Raw genomic sequence first — 22579 nt, 5'->3', positions numbered from 1 at the left:
GAAACACACAAGAACAAAATGTTAGAATCGTAGGGAACAGTGTCACTCTTAGTGACATCTGGTTATGTTGTGCACCACCAGTGTTTTGTTTCACACATCCCCATCGCCACACAATGTACAACATTGTTTGTTTACAGGTAACATAAACTGTTCTAATGATCAGTGTGGTTGTTACAAGCACATGGGTTACTATGTTAATCACAGACTTGGCTCATGCAGTTACAGTCTACACAAATGGAGAGGTGGGAGACATACATTTTATGTATGGATTAGCTGACAACAATGGTACTCACACTCAACATTTGCATTAGGAGAGATTTTCAGGATGAAGTTGCACTGACAGGCAAACGTTTGAGGCCACTGATCATCCGTTTAGGGAAAATGGGGTATTTAAGCTGATACTTGCGACCAGGAAATGCGTAGACAAATGAGGTCACCGCAACAGGAGACGGCAGTTCCTCATGCCATTGAACACAACCCTAGTGTCAGCAGAAGACATATAACTACAACACTAAATGTTGACCATATAACTGTCTGGTGAGTGTTACACGAGGACCAGCTGTATCCATACCATATGCAGTATATGCAGGTCTATTAACAGTTGTTTTTCCTGCAGGGCACTCCTCTGTGGATGGCTTATCCAAGAAAGTGTCAGCGCTAATTTTAATGCAATGGTGCTGTTCGCAGATGAGGTATTGTTTCAACGAGATCAGATTGTAAGTTTTCACAATCAGCATGTACAGGCAGACATTAGTCCTCATGTAACTGTTGAAGCAAGTTATCAACAAAAATTTTCTCCCAATGTTTGGGCTAGTATTGTTGGTGAATGTTTGGTAGGGCCTCAGTGTCTTTCACACAGGCTCAGTGGACAAAATTATCATAATTTTGTAGAGAATGTTCTACCAGATGCGTTAACAGATGTGCCTTTAGTTGTGCAACAAAACATGTACTTCGTGCACCTCCTAATTTTAGCGTTAAATTGTCCATCAGCTTCTAAATGACAGATTCAGTGAAAGATGGATAGGTAGAGATAGAACAATTGCCTGGCCTCCAGGCTCGCCGTATCTAAACCCACACAACTTTTATTTGTAGGGGTATCTGAAAGGTCTAATGTATGGAACCCTAGTACGTGATGTTCAGAGTCTCTGGCCATTGTTATGGAAGGCTGCGACACCATACACAATACTTCATGGACTTCAGCACATCTGAGATTCATTCCAACAACTGGCTGATGAATTTATCAATGCCCACAGAGTGCATAGTATACGTCTCCTGTGAGAAAGAGTTGCATGTGGTGTGCTGGTGCATTCTGTTCATATGTGTTTCCCATGGTTAATGAGTTGGAGGAAATGAATTGCAACATGGAAACAAAACATTTCGATAACCATGTTCATGTTACATATTTTATTCATTTATGTGTGAGGAATGTGTTCTGCAGTTTCTGCTGTAGATTTTTGTTACACTCTGTAAGCAGATTACCATGGCCACCAACATTGAATGTTCTGATTTATTAGATGCACATTAAGTAAAACAAATTCACTCATCTTTACCATCTTGTGTTAGAGATTTTCTGTTTAAACCCTTCTCATCTTCTTCCCAGTTCGATAAAGTGATTCAATATAGAAAAATTTTCTGCAAAAAGTCAGAAAATAGCTTTTTTTCAGCCGCCAGAATTCTTACTTCTTTTTATTTGGTTTATGAATACATTTTGGATTCATTGCCACACTGTGACAAATATGCAGCCTTGATTTATATGATAAAATTATGGAAGGATATCACACTTTATGACATTGCCTCAAAATCTCATGGAATTAGCATATTCCATCATATGTGATCTGAGTTCCGTGCTACAGATTCCGTTCCTCCCAACAAAACTAGCGAGCTTTTCTCAATGTTCTCACTGAAGCTGAAAATGGGAATTTATTTGCAACCACAAGCAAGTTCCCAGACATTGCCTCAGTGTCACAAAATGTCTGATCCACTGCAAGTTTCAATTAGAAAATTACAATTTGATATCCTTACGCCGGCAAGCTAAAATGTGCAGTGCTTATGATAAAAATGTGTCATATGATGGTACTTCACACCATCTGATTCATCTGATTGCAGATTGACACTCAAGTGACAATATGGCGGCGAGTGTAGATTGGCAGAATACTGGGTCCGAACAAAAGTACAAAAAGAACGAGGAAAAGTGTACAATGTGTAATAGTATCGATGTATATCGCGAGTATTTGTGTTTTTCGTGCTACAGCATCACAAAAGTAACGGAAAAGAACAATCAAGCCAGAAGAAGGTACCGAAGAAAACTTCACACATGGAGCGCCCACATCATTTTACGACGAATCAAGTGAAACAATAAGTTCGGACGTACAGCAAAAGGTGTAATGTGTGCGGTATGTAAAACTGTGTTCCATTTTAAATGTTAAATACAGATCCAAAACGTAAGATATAGTTCTGCTCAAAATGTCTCACAGATGATTTAGTTCACAAATTTAACGGAAAACACAGTTCAAACAATGTTATCTCAGTGTTACTGGAGTAGGTAAAGGTTTTAAAACACGACCGTAACAAAGGCACACAACAGAACGCAAGTAAATCGTATGATAAATTTCACTCAGATACAAGAACTTGTATCAACACTAAAACAACTTATAGCGTGTGTAAAAACTACGAGAGAGGTGGCAAAAATGGCGTCATATGCATTGTATGCGAAAGAGAGCTCAATTTACTGTACGAAAAACTCAGTCCGTCGCGAATAACACAATATCAGAGTGGAAATGTGATACCGGTGACAGCAGAGAGTTACCAAATTCACCAATTCCTTTAAAAAACGGATATGACGTCCGAAGTACAGCAAGTGACGACCCTGCAACATAAAGTGCTATTGCAGACATTTCAGATACCTAAACCAGCCGTTTCTGCACCTGTGAAGACTCGCAAACTACGACAACATGTACCTATGTCGCAGCAAAAAATTCATGATCGCTTGATGATATTTTAGCAGATAGCCATGGACGTGGATCGCCTCACGTGTTAATGAGACAGCAATTGTGAATGCCACGAGATCTGTCAAGCCAGGAACACCCCTCTCAGAAATAATGAATGCTATCCATCATAACGAAATTATGGAGTTATCTTCAAGCGACTTTATAGATCTGTTTGGCGGCTCAAACGATATATACAGAAACGAAACATCCACAGCTTGCTCAGAATTAAGGAAACAACTAGTTCATATGTACCACACAAACGTTCTCTTTGTGACCATTCCCACCACTACGATTTGCCACATTAGTCTTGTGTAAACAAGGAGATCAGAGCTGCCAACGACCTTCTTTCTGATATATGCAAGCAATTAAAAAACGTTGATGTTGTTGATATTAGCGACATTGGGCACAGGTTTCACACATCACATGGCCTTCACTTGAACAGTCTAGGAATGGAAATTGCGACCCAGAAATCACTGGAAAAAATCAAGAGGCACCTCCAAATATCTGCAACACAAACAGCAGTATCAGTAAAATCATCAAAGTCAGTTGTAGCAAGTACAACACAAATGACAGCAGAAGTATTATCAACCCCCCCCCCCCCTCCACCACCACCAACGACAACATCAATGACAACAACAACAACAACAGAAGAAGAAACAGCAATAACAACTAAACCTACATCAACAACAGAAGAGCCATCAATAGCCGAGGAAAAACGGTCATCAGTTACAGCAGCAGCCCCACCTCCAGCAGAAACAGTGTCAGTAAAAAAAGCAGACACAGGCACTGTACGAGAAACCATGTCACCAACAGCAGCAGCCACTGAACTTCCAACAACAGTAGCAGCTGATCAACATTGCCTGAGGGGGCGCCAAAGGCTAGGTACAGCTGCTTCACTTAGTGATGATTTTTAATGGCACCAAACAAAGAACAGGAAGAGATTGTGACAAATCAGCCTGAAGAACTGCAGATAAGTGTCAAAAATCCGCAACAAAGTAGCACTTCACCAGGTATTGACAAAATAACGAATACTTGCAAAACTTTCAAGATAATAAGTCAAAACATTCAGTGTCTCAAGAATAAAGTGTTAGAATTAGAAGTCGCCATAAACAACTTTGTAGATATCTCTTGTATTTGTCTATCAGAACATTGGTAGAGGGTCAGTGAATTAAGTCCTACAAATATAAGCAATTTTGATTTAGCATCTCATTATTGCCGCAGTGTTTGCATATACAATAGGGCTAGGGTCCAGTATGAAATTAGATCTGAAACGTACCATCTAAATGTCGAGAAACATTTTGAATCATCTGCGACAGAGCTAAAATCTGACGGGAAGCGTAAAAAATTGTCATATCAATATACAGGTAACCACTAGGTGACAAAAACATATTTTTTAAAAAATTAGGAAGCAGTGCTGAACATTTTGTATAAAAATGAAGTGAACCGGCAGTGGCCTGACTTAGGGGGGCAAGGTATTTTGTGCCCCCCCCCCCCAATAGTTAACAGTACCCTCCCCTCCCCTCCCCCCCCAGTATTCAAACATGCATTTCTCACCGCTCTCTCCCCCTTCCTCATCCTTTACTGGGAAATTTGTTAAAACTTGCACATACATTTTTGCATAATAGTATTTAATGATTGTGTAGGAAAAAAATACCGATTTTACTTTACAAGCTATTGCGTATTCCTTTCTGTTATTCCTCCAACCTCTGCATATGACGAACTGTCGTGACAGGGTTTGTCCCCCGAATCTGTACTATTCGCACACTTTTAGTGTATGGAGGTATGTGGGGAACGAAGTCTCACCATGAGCTCTCAGCGCTTTGGCTGCTAGGACGAGCTCCACTTCCTCCCACAGCAGCCTGCTGGCAGCTTGTAAAACAAACTAATGAGCAATAGTGACACCGAATTTGACGGCGATCGCTAGAAGAACTAGGTAACGTTAAAGACTCTTGATTCATTTTTGTAAATTCTATTGACAATCACTAGGCACAACACCAAACAAATCAGCACCGGCTCCAGGGATTTTGCCGCTCCGCGCGAACATGTCAAGCGCCCCCCCCCCCCTTTTTTTCGACATAGTCACCTTTTCCCACAACATATTTCATATATGACGCCTTATTTTCACATATCACACTCATTCGTCTCTTTGTTGTGAATATGTCTTTAAGATCAAAGCAGCACTCAGTGATACGTTTACAGTGCAATACAGGGTGTTACAAAAAGGTACGGCCAAACTTTCAGGAAACATTTCTCACACACAAATAGAGAAAAGATGTTATGTGGACATGTGTCCGGAAACGCTTAATTTCCATGTTAGAGCTCATTTTGTTTCTTCCACCTACGCTCAATGGAGCACGTTATAATGTTTTCATACGGGATACTCTACCTGTGCTGCTAGAACATGCGCCTTTACAAGTACGACACAACATGTGGTTCAAGCACAATGAAGCTCCTGCACATTTCAGACGAAGTATTCGTACGCTTCTCAACAACAGATTCGGTGGCCGATGGATTGGTAGAGGCGGACCAATTTCATGGCCTCCACGCTCTCCTGATTTCAACCCTCTTGACTTTCATTTATGGAGGCATTAGAAAGCTCTTGTCTACGCAACCCCGGTACCAAATGTAGAGACTCTTCGTGCTCGTGTTGTGGACGGCTGTGATACAATACGCCATTCTCCAGTGCTGCATCAGCGCATCAGGGATTCCATGCGACGGAGGGTGGATGCATGTATCCTCGCTAACGGAGGACATTTTTAACGTTTCCTGTAACAAAGTGTTTGAAGTCACGCTGGTACGTTCTGTTGCTGTGTGTTTCCATTCCATGATTAATGTGATTTGAAGAGAAGTAATAAAATGAGCTCTAATATGGAAAGTAAGCGTTTCCGGACACATGTCCACGTAACATATTTTCTTTATTTGTGTGTGAGGAATGTTTCCTGAAAGTTTGGCCGTACCTTTTTGTAACACCCTGTATATTCAACGAGTTAAAATTTTAACTCGTTGAATACATTTTAAGCCATTTTTGTGGGAGGAAACGTTTCATTCGTAAATCGGAGCACACTGTTTCTGTACCATAGATAATTTTCAATAAGACCCTTGATTTTATGAATAATTTGTATTTCCAATTTATTCTCACATTCCTTCATTTACGCAAGACGGATCTGCCGCCCCCAAAAATCTGCCGCCCTGGGCGATGGCACGGTTCGCCCCTCCCTAGAGCCGGCCCTGACAATAATCGACACTATTGTTACATGGTTACTTCTTGTTAGGCGACCAATAGTGTTACGCAGCCTGCAGCTAATGTTGGCAGTGAACGTAAATATTCTGGAGCTGGGCATCGCCAGTGGTTAGTTAGTCTTACTGTGACTCGGTTCAGTTGTTAATCTCTCGTCGCTTACTGACCAGTTTAAAATGGACAAGTTTATAATGAGGAAGAAATGTGGCAAGTGTTAGCGATGATGAAGCTAGACCCAGTGTTAGTGATGCTGTGTGTGACGACAAAGACACAGATAGTGGCGTAAGTGTGGCGGTGACAAAAAACACTGTTCCCCCCCAAAAAACGACGCTGTTATCAGCCGTCTTGGAAACAGCAATTTGCATGGATCGATTACAATAAGGTAAAAGATGTTATTTTTTGCAAAATTTGCAGACAGATGTTTGAAGAAAATCGTTTTCAGTTTTCTCACAAAATGGAAAAATCTTTCATGGAAACTGTTTTTTCGAACTGGAAGAAAGGAGCAGAAAAGTTGAAAGCGCTTGAAGCAACGGGCTGCCACAGAGAAGCTGTACCGAAATTCAAATCCTTAAAATCGAAAGTCAATGTATTTAACCAGATATCGAAAGAAAAACTGATACAAATGAAAGAAAACCGAGCTTTTTTTACCAAAAATTATATCTCCGTTACTTAGCAGTGCAGGGGCTTGCAATACATGGCCATATTGATGAAACAAGTAACTTTGACAATTTATTATGCCTTCGATGTGCAGATAACCAGCTACTTTTAATATGGCTACAGCGCGAAACATGCAGATGGACATCCCATGATGTGCAAAACGCTATTTTGGCCATTTTAAGTCATACATTTCTTAGAAAATTATTGGAGGATATCAAGGGTGCAGAGTATTTTGCAATAATAGCAGACGAAACAACAGACATAGCCACCAAAGAGCAATTTAGTATCTGTATAAGATTTGTTGATGCTTCACTAGAGATAGAAGAATATTTTTTAGGGCTATACTCAATACAAAGTACCACAGCTAAGGTTCTGTTTGATATTATTATCAGCATTTTAAGACGATTTGATTTGCCTACATCTAATTGTAGGGGCCAATGCTTTGACGGTTCAGCTAACATGGCCGGATTATATAATGGTGTCCAGGCAAAGTTTATGGAAATGGAGAAGAGAGCTATGTTTGTGCACTGCCTTGCACACTGTTTAAATCTAACACTACAAGACACTGTGGAAGCAGTTCCAGAATGTCGAAATGCATTGAATGTTATGAAGGACTTAATATATTTTGTGAGAGATTCACCTAAAAGATTAGATCTTTTTGCTCGCCTGAAGGAAGATGCCTCTACAAATTTGAAACCACTCTGTCCTACAAGGTGGGCTGTAAGATACTTGACAATGTCTTCAGTTTTGTCCAACTATACAGAACTTCAGGAATTTTTCTAAATGTTTCAAGAAATGATAATTCAGACACTGGGGCCAAAGCAAACGACTTTTTGATTAATATGCAGACATATGATTTCTTTTTCATGTTCTCACTTTTGGTAAAACTGTTTGGTCACATTGATAGTGTCAACATAGCACTACAGAGGAAATCCCTACACTTAGAGGAGACCAATAATATGATTTCCACTCTTGTAACTTCTATTAAATTTATGAGAAACAATTTTGAATCATTCTGGGGTGAAGTAACTTCAAAATGTCAAGATATGAATGTTGATTCCCCAAAATTACTCCGTAGCGACAAGTCCCTAAGAAATACGATGACTCCATCAATTCATCTGTAGAAACATTCACCAAAGTATGTGACAAATATAGAAGATTGTATTATGAAAGAATGGATACACCCATCAGCTTTTTCGTATCATGGTTCAGAACTCAGTCATTCATGTTTGTAAATCAAATTGAACAATTTCTTCTTAGTGATAACAAACATTCATTCGATATTTTATCTTTCTACGAATCAGGTATAGATAAAGAATGCTTGCTTCTTCACCGAAGCATGTTTCGTGAGATTATCGAAAGTAGTGATTCTGCGAATATTAGTTCGTTGGATGACATAGTGAAATACCTAAAACAGGAAAACCACCTGTTTGACCTACTGCCTGAACTAGTGAAATTCATACGTGTAGTGCTGACGATTCCGGTAACCACTGAGCAATTGTTTTCTTGTCTGCAGAGCTTGAAAACGTATCTTCGTTCTATAATGAGGCAAGATCGTCTTAATGCCATCGCCGTTCTCAACGCCCATTGAGATGAATCCATGAAACTCGACCTTGATACCATATGTGCCAAGTTCATATGCAGGAATGATCTGAGGAGGAGTACATTTGCCATCAAAAATTAAAGCATGTTTCTTCAACTTTATTTATGTACTTGTTTTGTGCCACTACTGACCTATACTCCGACTGAAATGACATTGTGATTGACGTTTCAGTGAGTCGAGGGGTAGGGGCTAGTCGCCAGCCAATCGTAGTTTGCATGATTTTCAGCTGTTTGCGTTTTTCATTATCCTCACAATCATTTTTTGTTTCTTGAAAGTTGTTATGCTGTGAGGGGAATTTCCCAAGAATATGTTGTCATAACTCAAATGGGAAAGTATGCAAGCATAATACACCTCCTTCCTTCAGTACTTGTGTTGCTCCATACAATTCTGATTGCATAGGTCATTTTAGATACCGGTAGCTTAGAATTTAAGAATGTGGTGTGGGAATTCCATTTCAGATTGTCTTGTAAGTAAACAAAGCAATTTTGTTTCAGTGACACTTAATTTTTTGGTTTTCCAAAGAAATATTTGGTTTTAATGGATTTTTAATTTTGCTGTGTGTGGAATTGTATAGTGGCATTTTTTTCTTCTTTTTTTTAAGTGTTAATCAATAGCCTATTCCTCACAAACCACTCTGACATATTTTCATTTGTGACTTAAGCATACAGCCTAAGAGCCTTTCTATTTCCATCTTCAATCAATGCACTGGTGTCATCTACAAATAGGACTGGTTTGGAGTGTCGAACATGTAGATGGAAATGCAAAGTTATCTGTCAAATGTAGTACCTAATAAAATGATTCTTGCTCCCCCCCACACATACAAATATTTTCAAGTCAGCGCCTCTGAGTGAATGTGTTACTATGTGGGGATTTTAACATCAACCTGTTAATTGAAAATGAAGCAAAAAGACAGCTTTATGGACCCCACTAGAACAACAGAGTCATCTTCGTCCCTAATATCGAAAATGATGTTACTGTGGCACAAAATGTAAACTTAGGTCTTTTAGACCACAACACACCAGTAACATGCATAAATTCTTCTGTACCTGAGGTGGTTAAATACAAGTGGGAATAAAAAGGCTTTTCTACCCAGAAAATGTTATTTTTTTTATTCAATCGTTAGCAAAAGAAACCTGGGAAGATGTATTCTCAAAATAATCAACTGATAAATCATTCAATGCATTTTATAATACTTTCATATCCACATTTGAGATGTGTTTTCCAAAAAAACTGACAAGAATTAATGTCATGCCAAGGAACAGCAGCCAAGGATACCTGCTATCAGAGTATCCAGCCAAAAGCTAAAACTTTTCAATCAACTGAGAAAAGACGACCAAGATGAACACTTTGCACAATATGTTAAGACATGTAAGAAATTTATAAGAAGGCAATTAAAACAGCCAAGACAATGCACAATGACAAAGTAATCATAGAGACAGCAAACAAGTCAAAATCAATATGGAATATAGTAAGAAAGGAAACAAACAAAAGTGTTAAAAAGCAAGATAACACTGTATTAAAAGATGATGGTGGTTTGTTACTCAGAAATGGTACTCTAGCGAGTTACATAAATGACTGTTTCATAAACACTCCACTCAATTTGAGTAAAAAACTTTGTTAGTAATAGTAGTACCTCAGTTCAAAGAGAGCAAAGTGGTAATTCAATATTGCTATGTCCCACAAATAAAGTTCTTAAGTCAATAAAAACAATGAAGAATGAAATGTCCTCTGGGACTGACAAGGTACTAGTTTCAGTCATAATTAAATGTGCTTGTGTCATAGCAGAAGCACTCTCACATATCATAAACATATCATTAACAGAAGGGGCATCCCAACAAAAATTAAAAATTTCAAAAATAAAACCATTGTATAAAAAGGGTAATATATGTGAAGTGGGAAACTATAGACCAATAGCTTTGTTATCTGTATTTTCAAAAATAATAGACTGTCATGAGAAATATAATTACAAATTACCTCGAAAAATTCAATCTCTTGTCTGTAAAACAACCTGGTTTTCGCAAAGGCATGAGTACAGAAACAGCGATTACCCAGTTCATCGAAAACATTGTAAATGGGCCTTGACAGAAATAACAGTACAGTAGGAATAAATTTGGACTTTTCGAAGGCATCCGATACTGTTGATCATGATATCTTGCTAGACAAACTAGAAACTATTGGTTTACGACAAATTGCATTAAAATAGTTTCAGTCATATTTCCACAATAGAAAACAGGTAGTAGAAATTACCTCAGCAAATAATAAAAACCAAAGCATTGTGTACAGATCGGACATGCATACTGTAACAATTGGAGTAACTCAGGGCAGCATTCTAGGACCTCTCTTACATATAATAGGCCTATCAAGATCCCAATCAGTGGTACACACATAACGTTTTTTGGTGATGATGCAAATATTGTTGTAACAGACATAAATAGGATATTGCCAACATCTGCAACCAGAGTTTTGGAATACATACAAAACTGATTTGAACTGAACAGGCTAACCTTAAATATTTCAAAAACTAATTATATAAATTACAGGAAAGTAAAGTCTCATCATGATGTGACCCTCAAAATTCAAAATAAACAAATTGAAACGGTAGCTGCCACAAAATTCTTGAGTGTGCAAATTGATGAAAATTTAGACTGGAAAGCCCATATTCTCTACCTCACTAACAAATTAAGTTCTGCTTGCTATGAATTACACATAATTAGTACTATGTGCAGTAGAGAGTGTAGCAGAACTGTCTGCTTTGCTTACATCCATTCTACTATCACCTATGGCCTAACCTTCTGGGGTCATAATAAGACAAACATGAAAATCATCTTCACCTTACAAAAATGGGCTGTTAGAATAATTTCAGACAGTACAAGGCTAATATCTTCCAAACAGTTGTTTCAACACCTAAATATTCTACCCTTACCATGCCTCTATATAAAAATTGTTGTTAATATAAAAATGCACATTGATAATTATAAAACCAACTCAGATCATCATTCCTACAATACAAGAATGTGCAATGATATCCACATACAAAGAGTAAACAAGGCTTTAACATAAAACAAACCAACATTCAGGGTACTATTTTGTAGAACAAACTTACAATTCAGTTAAAGAAATAAAAACATTGTCTACATTCAAGGAAGCAATATTTAAATTCTTAATGACCAACTGCTATTATAGTATAAATGAATATCTGCAGTAACCTTGTAGCAAGTAACTACATTCATTTACTGTATGTTAATAGCCGGCCGTGGTGGCCAAGCGGTTAAAGGCGCTACAGTCTGGAACCGCGCGACCGCTACAGTGGCAGGTTCGAATCCTGCCTCGGGCATGGATGTGTGTGATGTCCTTAGGTTAGTTAGGTTTAAGTAGTTCTAAATTCTAGGGGACTGATGACCTTAGAAGTTAAGTCCCATAGTGCTCAGAGCCATTTGAACCATTTTGTTTGTTAATAGCACCATAAATTAAATGTTTGCCACAGCCTCAATGTTAATTTTTCTGAACAAAAGTGTTTCTTCAAACATTTAATTATGTATTTCATGTAAAATATCCTGCTCATTACAGTAATCAAAGTTGTATTGCCCAAAAATATTGTGATGGGGTACAATGAATTATTATGTAGGAAACTGTACACCCTTACCTTATTTTTGTTATACTATGTTCTTTGACGAAATCCATACAATGTACATTGTCACTGGATGAATAAACTACTGCTACTACTACTACTACTAATAGTTATGTAATCTTTGTTTTTGTATGGAAAAATAATTTATAGTTCTTTTTACTAGTACAGATAATTTGAACTCTGAAGTTGTTCTATAAATTTGCTTCGCAAATTTATAAATTAAAGTGGGATGTTCTCTGGTAGAGGATTTTTAATTGTTGTGTATTATTTTACTGGTGCAAAAATCTGAAAGGAATACTGGTTTTAAAAATTTTACTGCGTGACTTTGTTTTAGAATTCAGAAATACAACATAATTTAAATGCTTGTGTTTCAATAATCATACAACCCATCAAGTTTGATGAAATATCTTCAGGATACTTCCTCTCCTAAGCTTCCTGGAAAGGTGTCAGTTCTTAAAATGGTAATTACTTTTTGTAACAGGAGACTTTGCAAATTATGTATGTCATCAGTTTACATTGTTTATATTCTGTTCAAATGGCTCTGAGCACTATGGGACTCAACTGCTGAGGTTATTAGTCCCCTAGAACTTAGAACTAGTTAAACCTAACTAACCTAAGAACATCACAAACATCCATGCCCGAGGCAGGATTCGAACCTGCGACCGTAGCGGTCTTGCGGTTCCAGACTGCAGCGCCTTTAACCGCACGGCCACTTCAGCCGGCGTTTATATTCTGTAGTAATACATATGCCCAATATTAGACTAGATTGAGTGTTATCTGCTTTTGGATTGCTGAGTATTTTCAAACTTGGTTGTAATTATGGTATGTCGTCACTCTGCTGACTTGGAGAACAGAAGTCAGCTGTTATGATGTTAAGTAAGTACAGGTATCACACATGGTGTATTGAAGACTGTCATTTCATTTATAAGTGTTATTTGCTAACATACAGTGTGAAAATATCGACTGAAGAATTTGGTACCTAGCAACATGTGATTCAGTGCTTGATAACTGGCCAGATTGCTTAGTGAATCAACCAACAACCAGCCTGAGAATCACAAAATATAACATCAATCGCCTCAATAATATTAACAACATAATTGGAACAGACTCTTTCAGTCTTTGCAGGACTATTGCCAACTGATAATTCCACAACGACTGCTAATTACGTGGAGATGTTCATATTTGCATAGCTGATCAGGGACTGCTTATGGTGTGTACACTGAAAACATTTATAGACATGTGCAAGAAAAAATTTCAAAATATGGAGTTACACACTGGTTATTCACACAAAAGAGAGCAAATTTATACGCCACAGAATTACAATGGGAAAAATAATGACTCTGTTAACTACGGGTGGGGTTATGAGAAAACTATTAAGTTATTTTAACTAGGTTGTGACTGTCATGTGTATGTCCACAGGGAGTTGTGAAATGGCAAAAATATGAAAATCAAATAAATTGGAAACTAACAAATTCTTCTCAAAGAAGTGGACTTTTTCAGAATCAAAAAAATCAGAGCTATAAAACTCTTGCCACTACCTCAGCCATGTAGATTTGGGTATTTATGTGCATAAATGTGTGTACTTGTATGGAAAAGAGCAAGAGCCAATAGCTAACATTAACCATTTTCTTTTGTTTCTGTGCACTGCACACCAGTCCTCTATAAGAAAATAGTTGCCTTCCCTTTATTTTGTGTACCAAATTTTGGAAATAAATAAAATGCAAGAGTCTGTAAGATGAGAATTTTAATTGCATATGACTTATGGAAAATCAGGATCTTTACTGAGAAGAGGAGCATGAGACTTTTGACTGAGGTACATTACAAACAACTAACTATTTGCTCATTGAAATTCTCAGCTCCACATCTTCTATACAGAGTAAAATTGATAATCATCTTTCCAAAGAAATTGTTTTGAAGTAAGAAATCATCAGATTACTTAGTGACTGATAAAGTTTTGTGAACATTGCCCTTAATTCATTTCACATAACTATACTATATGCATCATGTACGCAATGCAAAAAATAAAAATAACTATATTTAATGACTAGAGCTGTAGCAACTGCAACCACCCCCACCTTGCTAGGTCTCATACTGAGTCGATAAGAATCCACTGATTCATGAGCTAAGAAAGCTAAATCAATAAGAGACTATTTTTGGGGTGTTGGTAATCTGCATTTTGGCAGTTTTCGAATTACAATGAACACACTTTTTTTTACCTAAAAATCAATGATAAAGTACTTTGATGTCATAAGAAGTTATAAATACTATTAACATTTTCCTCTCTTCTGAAATTTTATGAAGTTGCAAGGTCTAGGTATTTAAATGTTTATACATCCATAATAACAAGAACAGTAATATAAATCATTAGCTGAAAAAATTAACCACATCAGTTTCTTTAACTTTCTTCAAAGACTGTAGCTTCTTCTCCTTCTCAGCCCTCCCAATTCAATTAGTTAGAAGTAACTAAAATGCTATGAATTAACAATACTATAAAAATTGTTATATGTTTATCTGCAACTCATGTAAAATTACTTTGCAGTGACGATGTAAAAAGTTACTCATGGCCACTCAGTTTATTAAAGTACATGGGTGATCAGTGGCTGGTTCATCTCACTACTCCACATTCATGGTCAGAGGCATCATTTGGAAACAGCCTTAGCTATTATGTCTCATACATTGGATACACTGCAGCACTTGCAGACACAAGAGTATGTACATTAAAATATTATAAAGTTACTATATGTGTGCTTTGTGTCAGAATTACTTTATTACTTTATTAATATAGTTATTAAACAGTGGTAAATACAATTAAGTGAATGTAACATACAAATATTCTAGTTTGAAGTGACATTACTATGAATTTTCTAGTTCTCTTAATCGTTCCATGGTTTCATTAACTCCTTTAAGTGCAACAAGTGCCAACCTTTTTCATTACTAAATCTCTGTTCATTTTCTTTGAGGCCAAATCTTATGATCTCACTGTCAGTGGACATTAGATTCAAATTTTCATTTTTATTCTTTTCCATTCTTGGTTGATTTGTACTTCTGAGAACAAAACATCATGTTTATGTTTTTGAAATTGTGTAATAGAAGCCTTCATAAACAAAAATTTAGTGCATTTACTTTGACACAGTTGTGACACTGTTCAGCATCATCCTGGATGTGTCTGATGATTGAGTCTATGTGTTTTGTCAAATGTGATCGTTTCTCAAAAGTTATTCCAAGAGCAGAAATTTGTCTCTCTATGTTAAGAGCAAGAATGGACCCATTACTAAGTATGTCAGGCTCCAAAATATCACAATATATGTTCTGCCGTTTTGGGTTTAGTTAGAAGAAACTGTACTGCTTGCAATCTTCAGTGCATGCTCTCTCTCTCTTGGCATCTGGGCATTGTAATTCTGGTAAAAATGTCAGAAAACTTCATCTGTAGTGTTTTGTGTTTCACTGTGCTCAACCAATAATGTGGGCAGACACACTGTGGTAGATGTTGTTGGATGCTATGTTTCATTTTTCATATATGCTATCTGTAGCTTCGAATGTCATTATAAGCATATCTCTACGAAAGACATTTTCAATTTCAGTTTTCTTGTTTTTTTACATGATATATTGAAGCATTTGTTTCCATTGTGTCATATCTACTTTTGTAGGTGGTCTGTACGTGGCAGAAAGCTTAGGTATGACACCTGCTTTGTGTGAGGGAGGTAGCTCTTGTTTCAGCATACTGTCCCTCTCTGAGTTGCAGCTACTGTGTGCAGTATTGCTTACTTCCTCTACCCCACACCCTACAAATAAAATTCCACAAGAAAAAATGGAAACACTATAATGAGTCTGTAATTATAAGATTGCTGACCTGAAAAGTGAATTTCCCATAAGTCTTCTTGTTTTTTGCAGTGTCCAGTTGGCAACTGTTAGGTGTTTTTAATGTACAAGGCTATTACAAATGATTGAAGCGATTTCATAAATTCACTGTAGCTCCATTCATTGACATATGGTCACGACACACTACAGATACGTAGAAAAACTCATAAAGTTTTGTTCGGCTGAAGCCGCACTTCAGGTTTCTGCCGCCAGACCACTCGAGACCGCAGTGAGACAAAATGGCGACAGGAGCCGAGAAAGCGTATGTCGTGCTTGAAATGCACTCACATCAGTCAGTCATAACAGTGCAACGACACTTCAGGACGAAGTTCAACAAAGATCCACCAACTGCTAACTCCATTCGGCGATGGTATGTGCAGTTTAAAACTTCTGGATGCTTCTGTAAGGGGAAATCAACGGGTCGGCCTGCAGTGAGCGAAGAAACGGTTGAACGCGTGCGTGCAAGTTTCACGCGTAGCCCGCGGACATGCTGGAAAATTGGCTCATGCCACAACTGGAGATCGACAGCGCCGACTTCATATTTCAACAGGATGGTGCTCCACCGCACTTCCATCATGATGTTCGGCATTTCTTAAACAGGAGATTGGAAAACCGATGGATCGGTCGTGGTGGAGATCATGATCAGCAATTCATGTCATGGCCTCCACGCTCTCCCAACTTAACCCCATGCGATTTCTTTCTGTGGGGTTATGTGAAAGATTCAGTGTTTAAACCTCCTCTACCAAGAAACGTGCCAGAACTGCGAGCTCGAATCAACGATGCTTTCGAACTCATTGATGGGGACATGCTGCGCCGAGTGTGGGAGGAACTTGATTATCGGCTTGATGTCTGCCGAATCACTAAAGGGGCACATATCGAGCATTTTTGAATGCCTAAAAAAACTTTTTGAGTTTTTGTATGTGTGTGCAAAGCATTGTGAAAATATCTCAAATAATAAAGTTATTGTAGAGCTGTGAAATCGCTTCAATCATTTGTAATAACCCTGTACTTCACATAATGTTACACAACACCACCCGTAGTTATTATGACTGTCCTTTTTGATGATGATCAGCTTCCAAATAGGAACTTCACATTTGTTGTAAGATGTATTAGTGAACCACATAGACCTTAAACGGCATTAATTACTCTTACATGGAAAAGTACCAATAACACATGGCCCATAATCAATAAATGCTCTTTTGAAAGGAAAGCATGTTTGCCATTGACTGTCGAAATTATTTATTTCCATTGTTGCAATTTTGGCTTTAAGGTTGTTATCAAGTGGGGTACTGCAAAAGACTATGCTTCATACTTTGTTAAATTTTAAAAATTCTCTCACGTGTTCACATTTCATGGTCATATCTGAGTCTTTTGACAGTTTTATTATCCTTTACATATGTAAACAGTGTGCAAGAACAGTGGTTTGTTGGGATTAGTTAGTTTCACATTCCATGACTCATTTACATTTGTGGATCATTTGTATGCATATTATATTCATTATTTGTATGATGTTCAGAAAGAGACCACTGAGAGGGAGCTTGAAAATGTCAATAAGACATCAAGTGGTAGCAAGTTTGTTGTGTCTTGCTCACTTGCCTAATGCAGAGTGCCTAGGGCACCTGCTTTCTCGGATCACTAGGCAACAATTCAGGAAATCATATTAATGAGATTTCATTACAGTAAGGTAATTGACAATACTTAACTTTAAGCATTTGCAGTGGTGTGTTGCAATAAATATGTAACTTGCTGTTCTAGTATTCTGTTTGTAGCCTCAATGATATTAATGACTACTTTATTAAAGTTATAGAAAACAGTGCATGTGAAATTCCAGACCTGGGAGAGGATCATGTTGCTACCAGAACAAATAAAACACACTGTAAAATAAGAAATTGGAAGAAGGCGCATTCCAATGATGTAGTGAAAATAGTGAAAACATACAAACATTCAGAGCATGCAGAATCACTGTAATGGCTCAGCCAGTAGCTTCAGTAATGAAGAGTTCCTCACCAGCAGGCATCTTCTGAGACTTCTAGTACCCATCATGGACAATAACAATTCACAGAAATGGAGACTCATGTTTAATGTCAAGCTACAGCCAATTTCAGTCATTTCAGTCATAGCCAAAGTAATGCAATTTGTTATAAAAATTATATTTTGGTTTACTTTGAGGAAAACAGTTCCTCTATGATGCAAGAAATGATTTTTGAAAGGGGAAATCCGCAACTACAGCTGCTTTAGACTTGTTAACTGTTGAATGGGTGTGCCTATGTATAAAGTGCGCTATTTGCAAATAACTTTGCCTTCTACTGTTTCACTGTTGTTTTACAATTCAAGCCCATACCTGCTCCTTCACCACGGCTTCAGCTAACACAGTGCTAGGTTGTGCTGTGATACATCAAAGTAAGCAGCCATAATGTACAATAAACAATTAGATAAATGAGAAAAAATTTATGATCTGTGCTAGAAAATGTCCCAGATTCCAAGTTAGTGTCACAATCCCACAATGAGGCAGTTGTCTATGAGATAATTAGCAATTGAATAAGTGGTTGGCTGGGATCTGAAACAGCTGCACTGTTTAATGCTTTGAGTGGTTCATTACTGTGGGGTAACCCTTGTACACATAACCATGTGATATAATGAATGTTTATTTTATTGTCATTCAGTTAAACAGTGATTTAGCTCATGTGATGTGAGTTTATTTTATCACTGTTTAATTAAACTAAGAATAAACTGTGATTGTGCTCATACGTGTTTATCTTAGTAACTTAAAGACAGATACTCTTCAAATGTGCACAAAGTCTGCTGGGTGTCCTCACGTTTTAAAACCAGCGTTCCTTCTCCAGAGTTAATAAAAATAATACCCCCACCCAGTTGCCACTCCCATCATGCACTGGAGCTGCTGCTCACAGTGTGGTTTCAGTTCTCTGAGACTGCAGACGTGTGTGCAAGTTGCATTTGCATTTGTGTGTGTGTGTGTCTACTGCTGACAAAGGCCTTAATGGCCGAAAGCTTTAATTGTGTGAATCTTTTTGTTGTGCCTATTGCAACTCAACATCTCCACTATATGGTGAGTAGCAACTTTCCTTCTCTCGTATTGTTACATTCCAGCCTGGATTTTCCATTGTTTGATTAAAAATAATATTGTCATTTGAGGAGATGGAGTCTGTGCCACTCACAATGTGTGATCTCAGCAAATCATTAGAATGGATCCCCTACAAGACCTTACTCAAAGATGCTGTATCAGCTACCCTTCAGTGCTACTTTAAAAGCAAACAGTGGATTGCTTCATTTCAAAAAGCAACATCTCAGGTGCAGAAGTCAGAATGTAGCATGGTACTAGGTTTCATCATTTCTCTTTTTTGTAACTGATCTAAACTAAGATGGTCAAATGCTACAATTTGTTGATGACACTGTTCTATTTACCAAAGAAAATAATTCTACCCAGGAAGTCTTGGAATCAGGTGTATTATTCAGAAAGGACAATGAATGATTCATTTCAAATAAGATGAAAATAAATGAAAAAAAAAAATAAGCAGCCTTAACAAGACAAATATCTAGACCATTTGGAAACAATGAAATTGCTATGTTTTGTAACTGATCAATAACTTTCTTTGAATGGACATTCTGAGTATCTAGGCAAGAAACCAACATGCAAAGTATAACTCCTGAGGTGACTGAAAAGAGTAACTACAGTCCAGTATCTGGTATCTATATATCATGCTCTCTTCCAAAGCCGTATTGTGTATGGGCTGCAGCTTTCACCAGGATGTGAGAATGTGCTTCTACTATGGAAAAAAAAGACACCACAGACCATTATCATAAAACTGTGAATAACGACTATTTACAGCTATTGTACATTATTGTGCCTCATCCATATTAAGGAAAACCTAAACACATTCATCAAGAGACATGAACTACACAGCTACTTTCAAAAACAGGAGATAGCTTCCTGACAACTGGTCTTAGAATGCTAAATTCACTAACCTTGAAAGGCAGATCTTACAGATGGAGAATTCAAGGAAAAAATTGCAAGTGACAACAGATCCAAAACTGTGCTCACTATTATCAATGCATGAACCAAGACAAGTGGCACAGTGCTAACGCACTCAACTTTCATTTGGGAGGACGATGCTTCAAATCCCTGTACAGCCATCCTGATTTAGGTTTTCCTTGACTTCCCTAAATTGCTCTAAGTAAATGCCAGGATGATTGTTTTGAAAGGGCATGGACAGTTTCCTTTCCCATCCTTGGAATATTCTGAGCATGTGTCAATGGGACATGAAACCCTATTACTCCATCCTTCTTTCAATACATGATTTTTTTTTACTCTGATAACAGTGAATGAATGTACTGAACTTTCTCCAAACTTAGTAAATTTATTGATGGAACACATTGATGGGGGGGAAATCTCACCACCAAGGAGTTGTGTGGGGTGACTGAAAGTTGGTAGATATGTTTCAACATCTGAAAGATGACATCTATTCAGATTTCATGCCAGTTGCATTAGAGTAATGCTAGTAGTGCCACTGTGAGGATGAAAATCAGATTTGCTTTAAATACATGCTGTTACAGTCATGAGCATTAGTTGCCTTTGAGATTTGACGTAGTTAGTTAGTTTCAGTGAAGAATGTCTGTAAGATTTTTTTATTTTTAAAAATTTTTTTTAATTGTATTTTTTTGCATGGAGACACCAACTGATGTCTTTTGCAAACATCATAGCATTTTTTTACAAGTTTAGTACAGTCATATATACAACTATGTAAACATATTAAAGACAGTGTTAGGTGCTGGAATATGGATTTTCACTACTCTGACCAAAAATGCCAGCTTGTAGAGTATGTAAACACAAGCATCCCAAAAATGACAAAAGTTATCGAAAATAAAAGAATCCTAAAAGAGGGTAACATCCTTGCCCTAAGAAATAAATTAGCTATAGAGGACTGGGATCTGGATTACCAGACTGAAGGATCTGAAAACAAATGGGCCAAATTCTATGATACTATGCTAAGACACTTTGATAGATGCTGCCCTGTTAAGAAAATACAAAGAGTGTTCACCCATAACCAAAGTGCAAAAACAAACAGACTGATACTTCCAGCAAATATGATAAAACTCAGGTAAAACATTCAGGACCTGGATGTGTTACACAAGTCAACACACCTGCAGGTTTTTAAGGCCAAGTACAATGAAGCCAAGAAAATCTTTAAGAAAGAGCTTTCAAATCTAAGAAAACAGATATACAGCAGTGAAATAGCTCAATCAGACAATATAGCCAAGACCTCATGGAGAATTGTAAATCAATTTTGCAAAGCCACACCGAAGCCAGAAACTGAAATTGTAAATACAAGACATGAAGGAAACACAATTAAAGATCCTAATAAAGTCTGCAATGTTTTCAATAAATACTTTATATCTGCAGCTGTTAGTCCAGTTAATAACACAATTGTGAGTAGTGAGATAAAGCTCTGCCCCTTTGAAGAGCCACCTTTTGAATTCAAACAAGTAAGTGAAAAAGAAATGGGCAGGATAATAAATAACCTAAAGAATAAGTTCTCATCTGGATGGGATGGTTTGAGTAGTATCGTGATTAAAAAATGTAATAAGGAATTAGTTAAAAGTAATCACCCACCTGGTAAACTGCAGTGTCAGAGAACATACATTTCCAAATGTATTGAAATGGAGCACAGTTAAACCAGTGCATAAAAAAGGATCCAAGGAAGAGGTTTCAAATTTCAGGCCCATATCATTAATACCTGTCTTCAGCAAAGTATTTGAAGTTGTGCTGCTGACACAACTTAGTGACTATTTCTTGAAAAATAAGTTCCTAACAGAGACACAACATGGATTCCGAAAAGATCATAGTACTATCACAGCAATTACGGAATTTCTTCACAAAACGTATGGTGCCCTTGATCAAGGAATGCAAACAGCTGGCATATTTCTAGACCTTCCTAAAGCCTTTGACTCGGTAAACCATGAGTTCTTTTTAAGTAAACTTGAGTCATACAATGGAAATGCTGCATCCATGCAATTGCTGTCTACATATTTATTTAACCGCAAGCAGTGTACAAAGCTGACTTACAAAATCAATAATCAGATCATTAATTTCCAGTCCAAATATGAGACAGTCACACAAGGTGTACCCCAGGGCTCAATTTTGGGCCCTTTCCTTTTCCTAGTGTACATAAATGATATAGAGCAACCTTTCAACTCCCAATTGATAACCTATGCAGACGATACCTCACTGTTATTTCTTGGTAAACAAAATTATGAGTTAACGTTGGTAGCAACTGAGGGACTACGTCAAATAACTACTTATTTCCAAGATCAAGGTTTGAAAGTTAATATCAGTAAATCTCAGTTATTGTCATTTAAAATTACAAACTCACACCAAACCTCTATCAGTAACATAGATGGAATTGCAGTAGTGGACACAGAAGGCTGTAGATTTCTAGGTATTCACCTAGATGAAAATCTAAAATGGGTAAACCATATCAAATTTTTATGCAATAAAATCAGCAGTTCATTACATCTAATCAGCCAGTTATCAAAAGTAGTCCCACATCAGACATTAAAAACAATTTATTATGGAACCATTTTTGCACAGA

At 37.4% G+C, this 22579-nt stretch overlaps 1 protein-coding gene across 1 annotated transcript in view; it reads left to right on the top strand.

Moving 5' to 3' along the window:
* LOC126251949 (aminopeptidase N-like) overlaps positions 1-22579 on the top strand; it is a 278934-nt gene that overhangs the window by 72513 nt on the left and 183842 nt on the right. Inside the window, exon 9 of the mRNA XM_049952717.1 lies at positions 14653-14821. Coding sequence (XP_049808674.1) covers positions 14653-14821 — 169 coding nt within the window. The remainder of the gene's footprint in view (positions 1-14652; positions 14822-22579) is intronic.

The sequence above is a fragment of the Schistocerca nitens genome, chromosome 1 (assembly GCF_023898315.1).
Source record: "Schistocerca nitens isolate TAMUIC-IGC-003100 chromosome 1, iqSchNite1.1, whole genome shotgun sequence".
NCBI lineage: Eukaryota > Metazoa > Arthropoda > Insecta > Orthoptera > Acrididae > Schistocerca > Schistocerca nitens.
The sequence above is the reverse complement of the archived record's forward strand: the minus strand, read 5'-3'. Positions and strand labels throughout refer to the sequence as shown.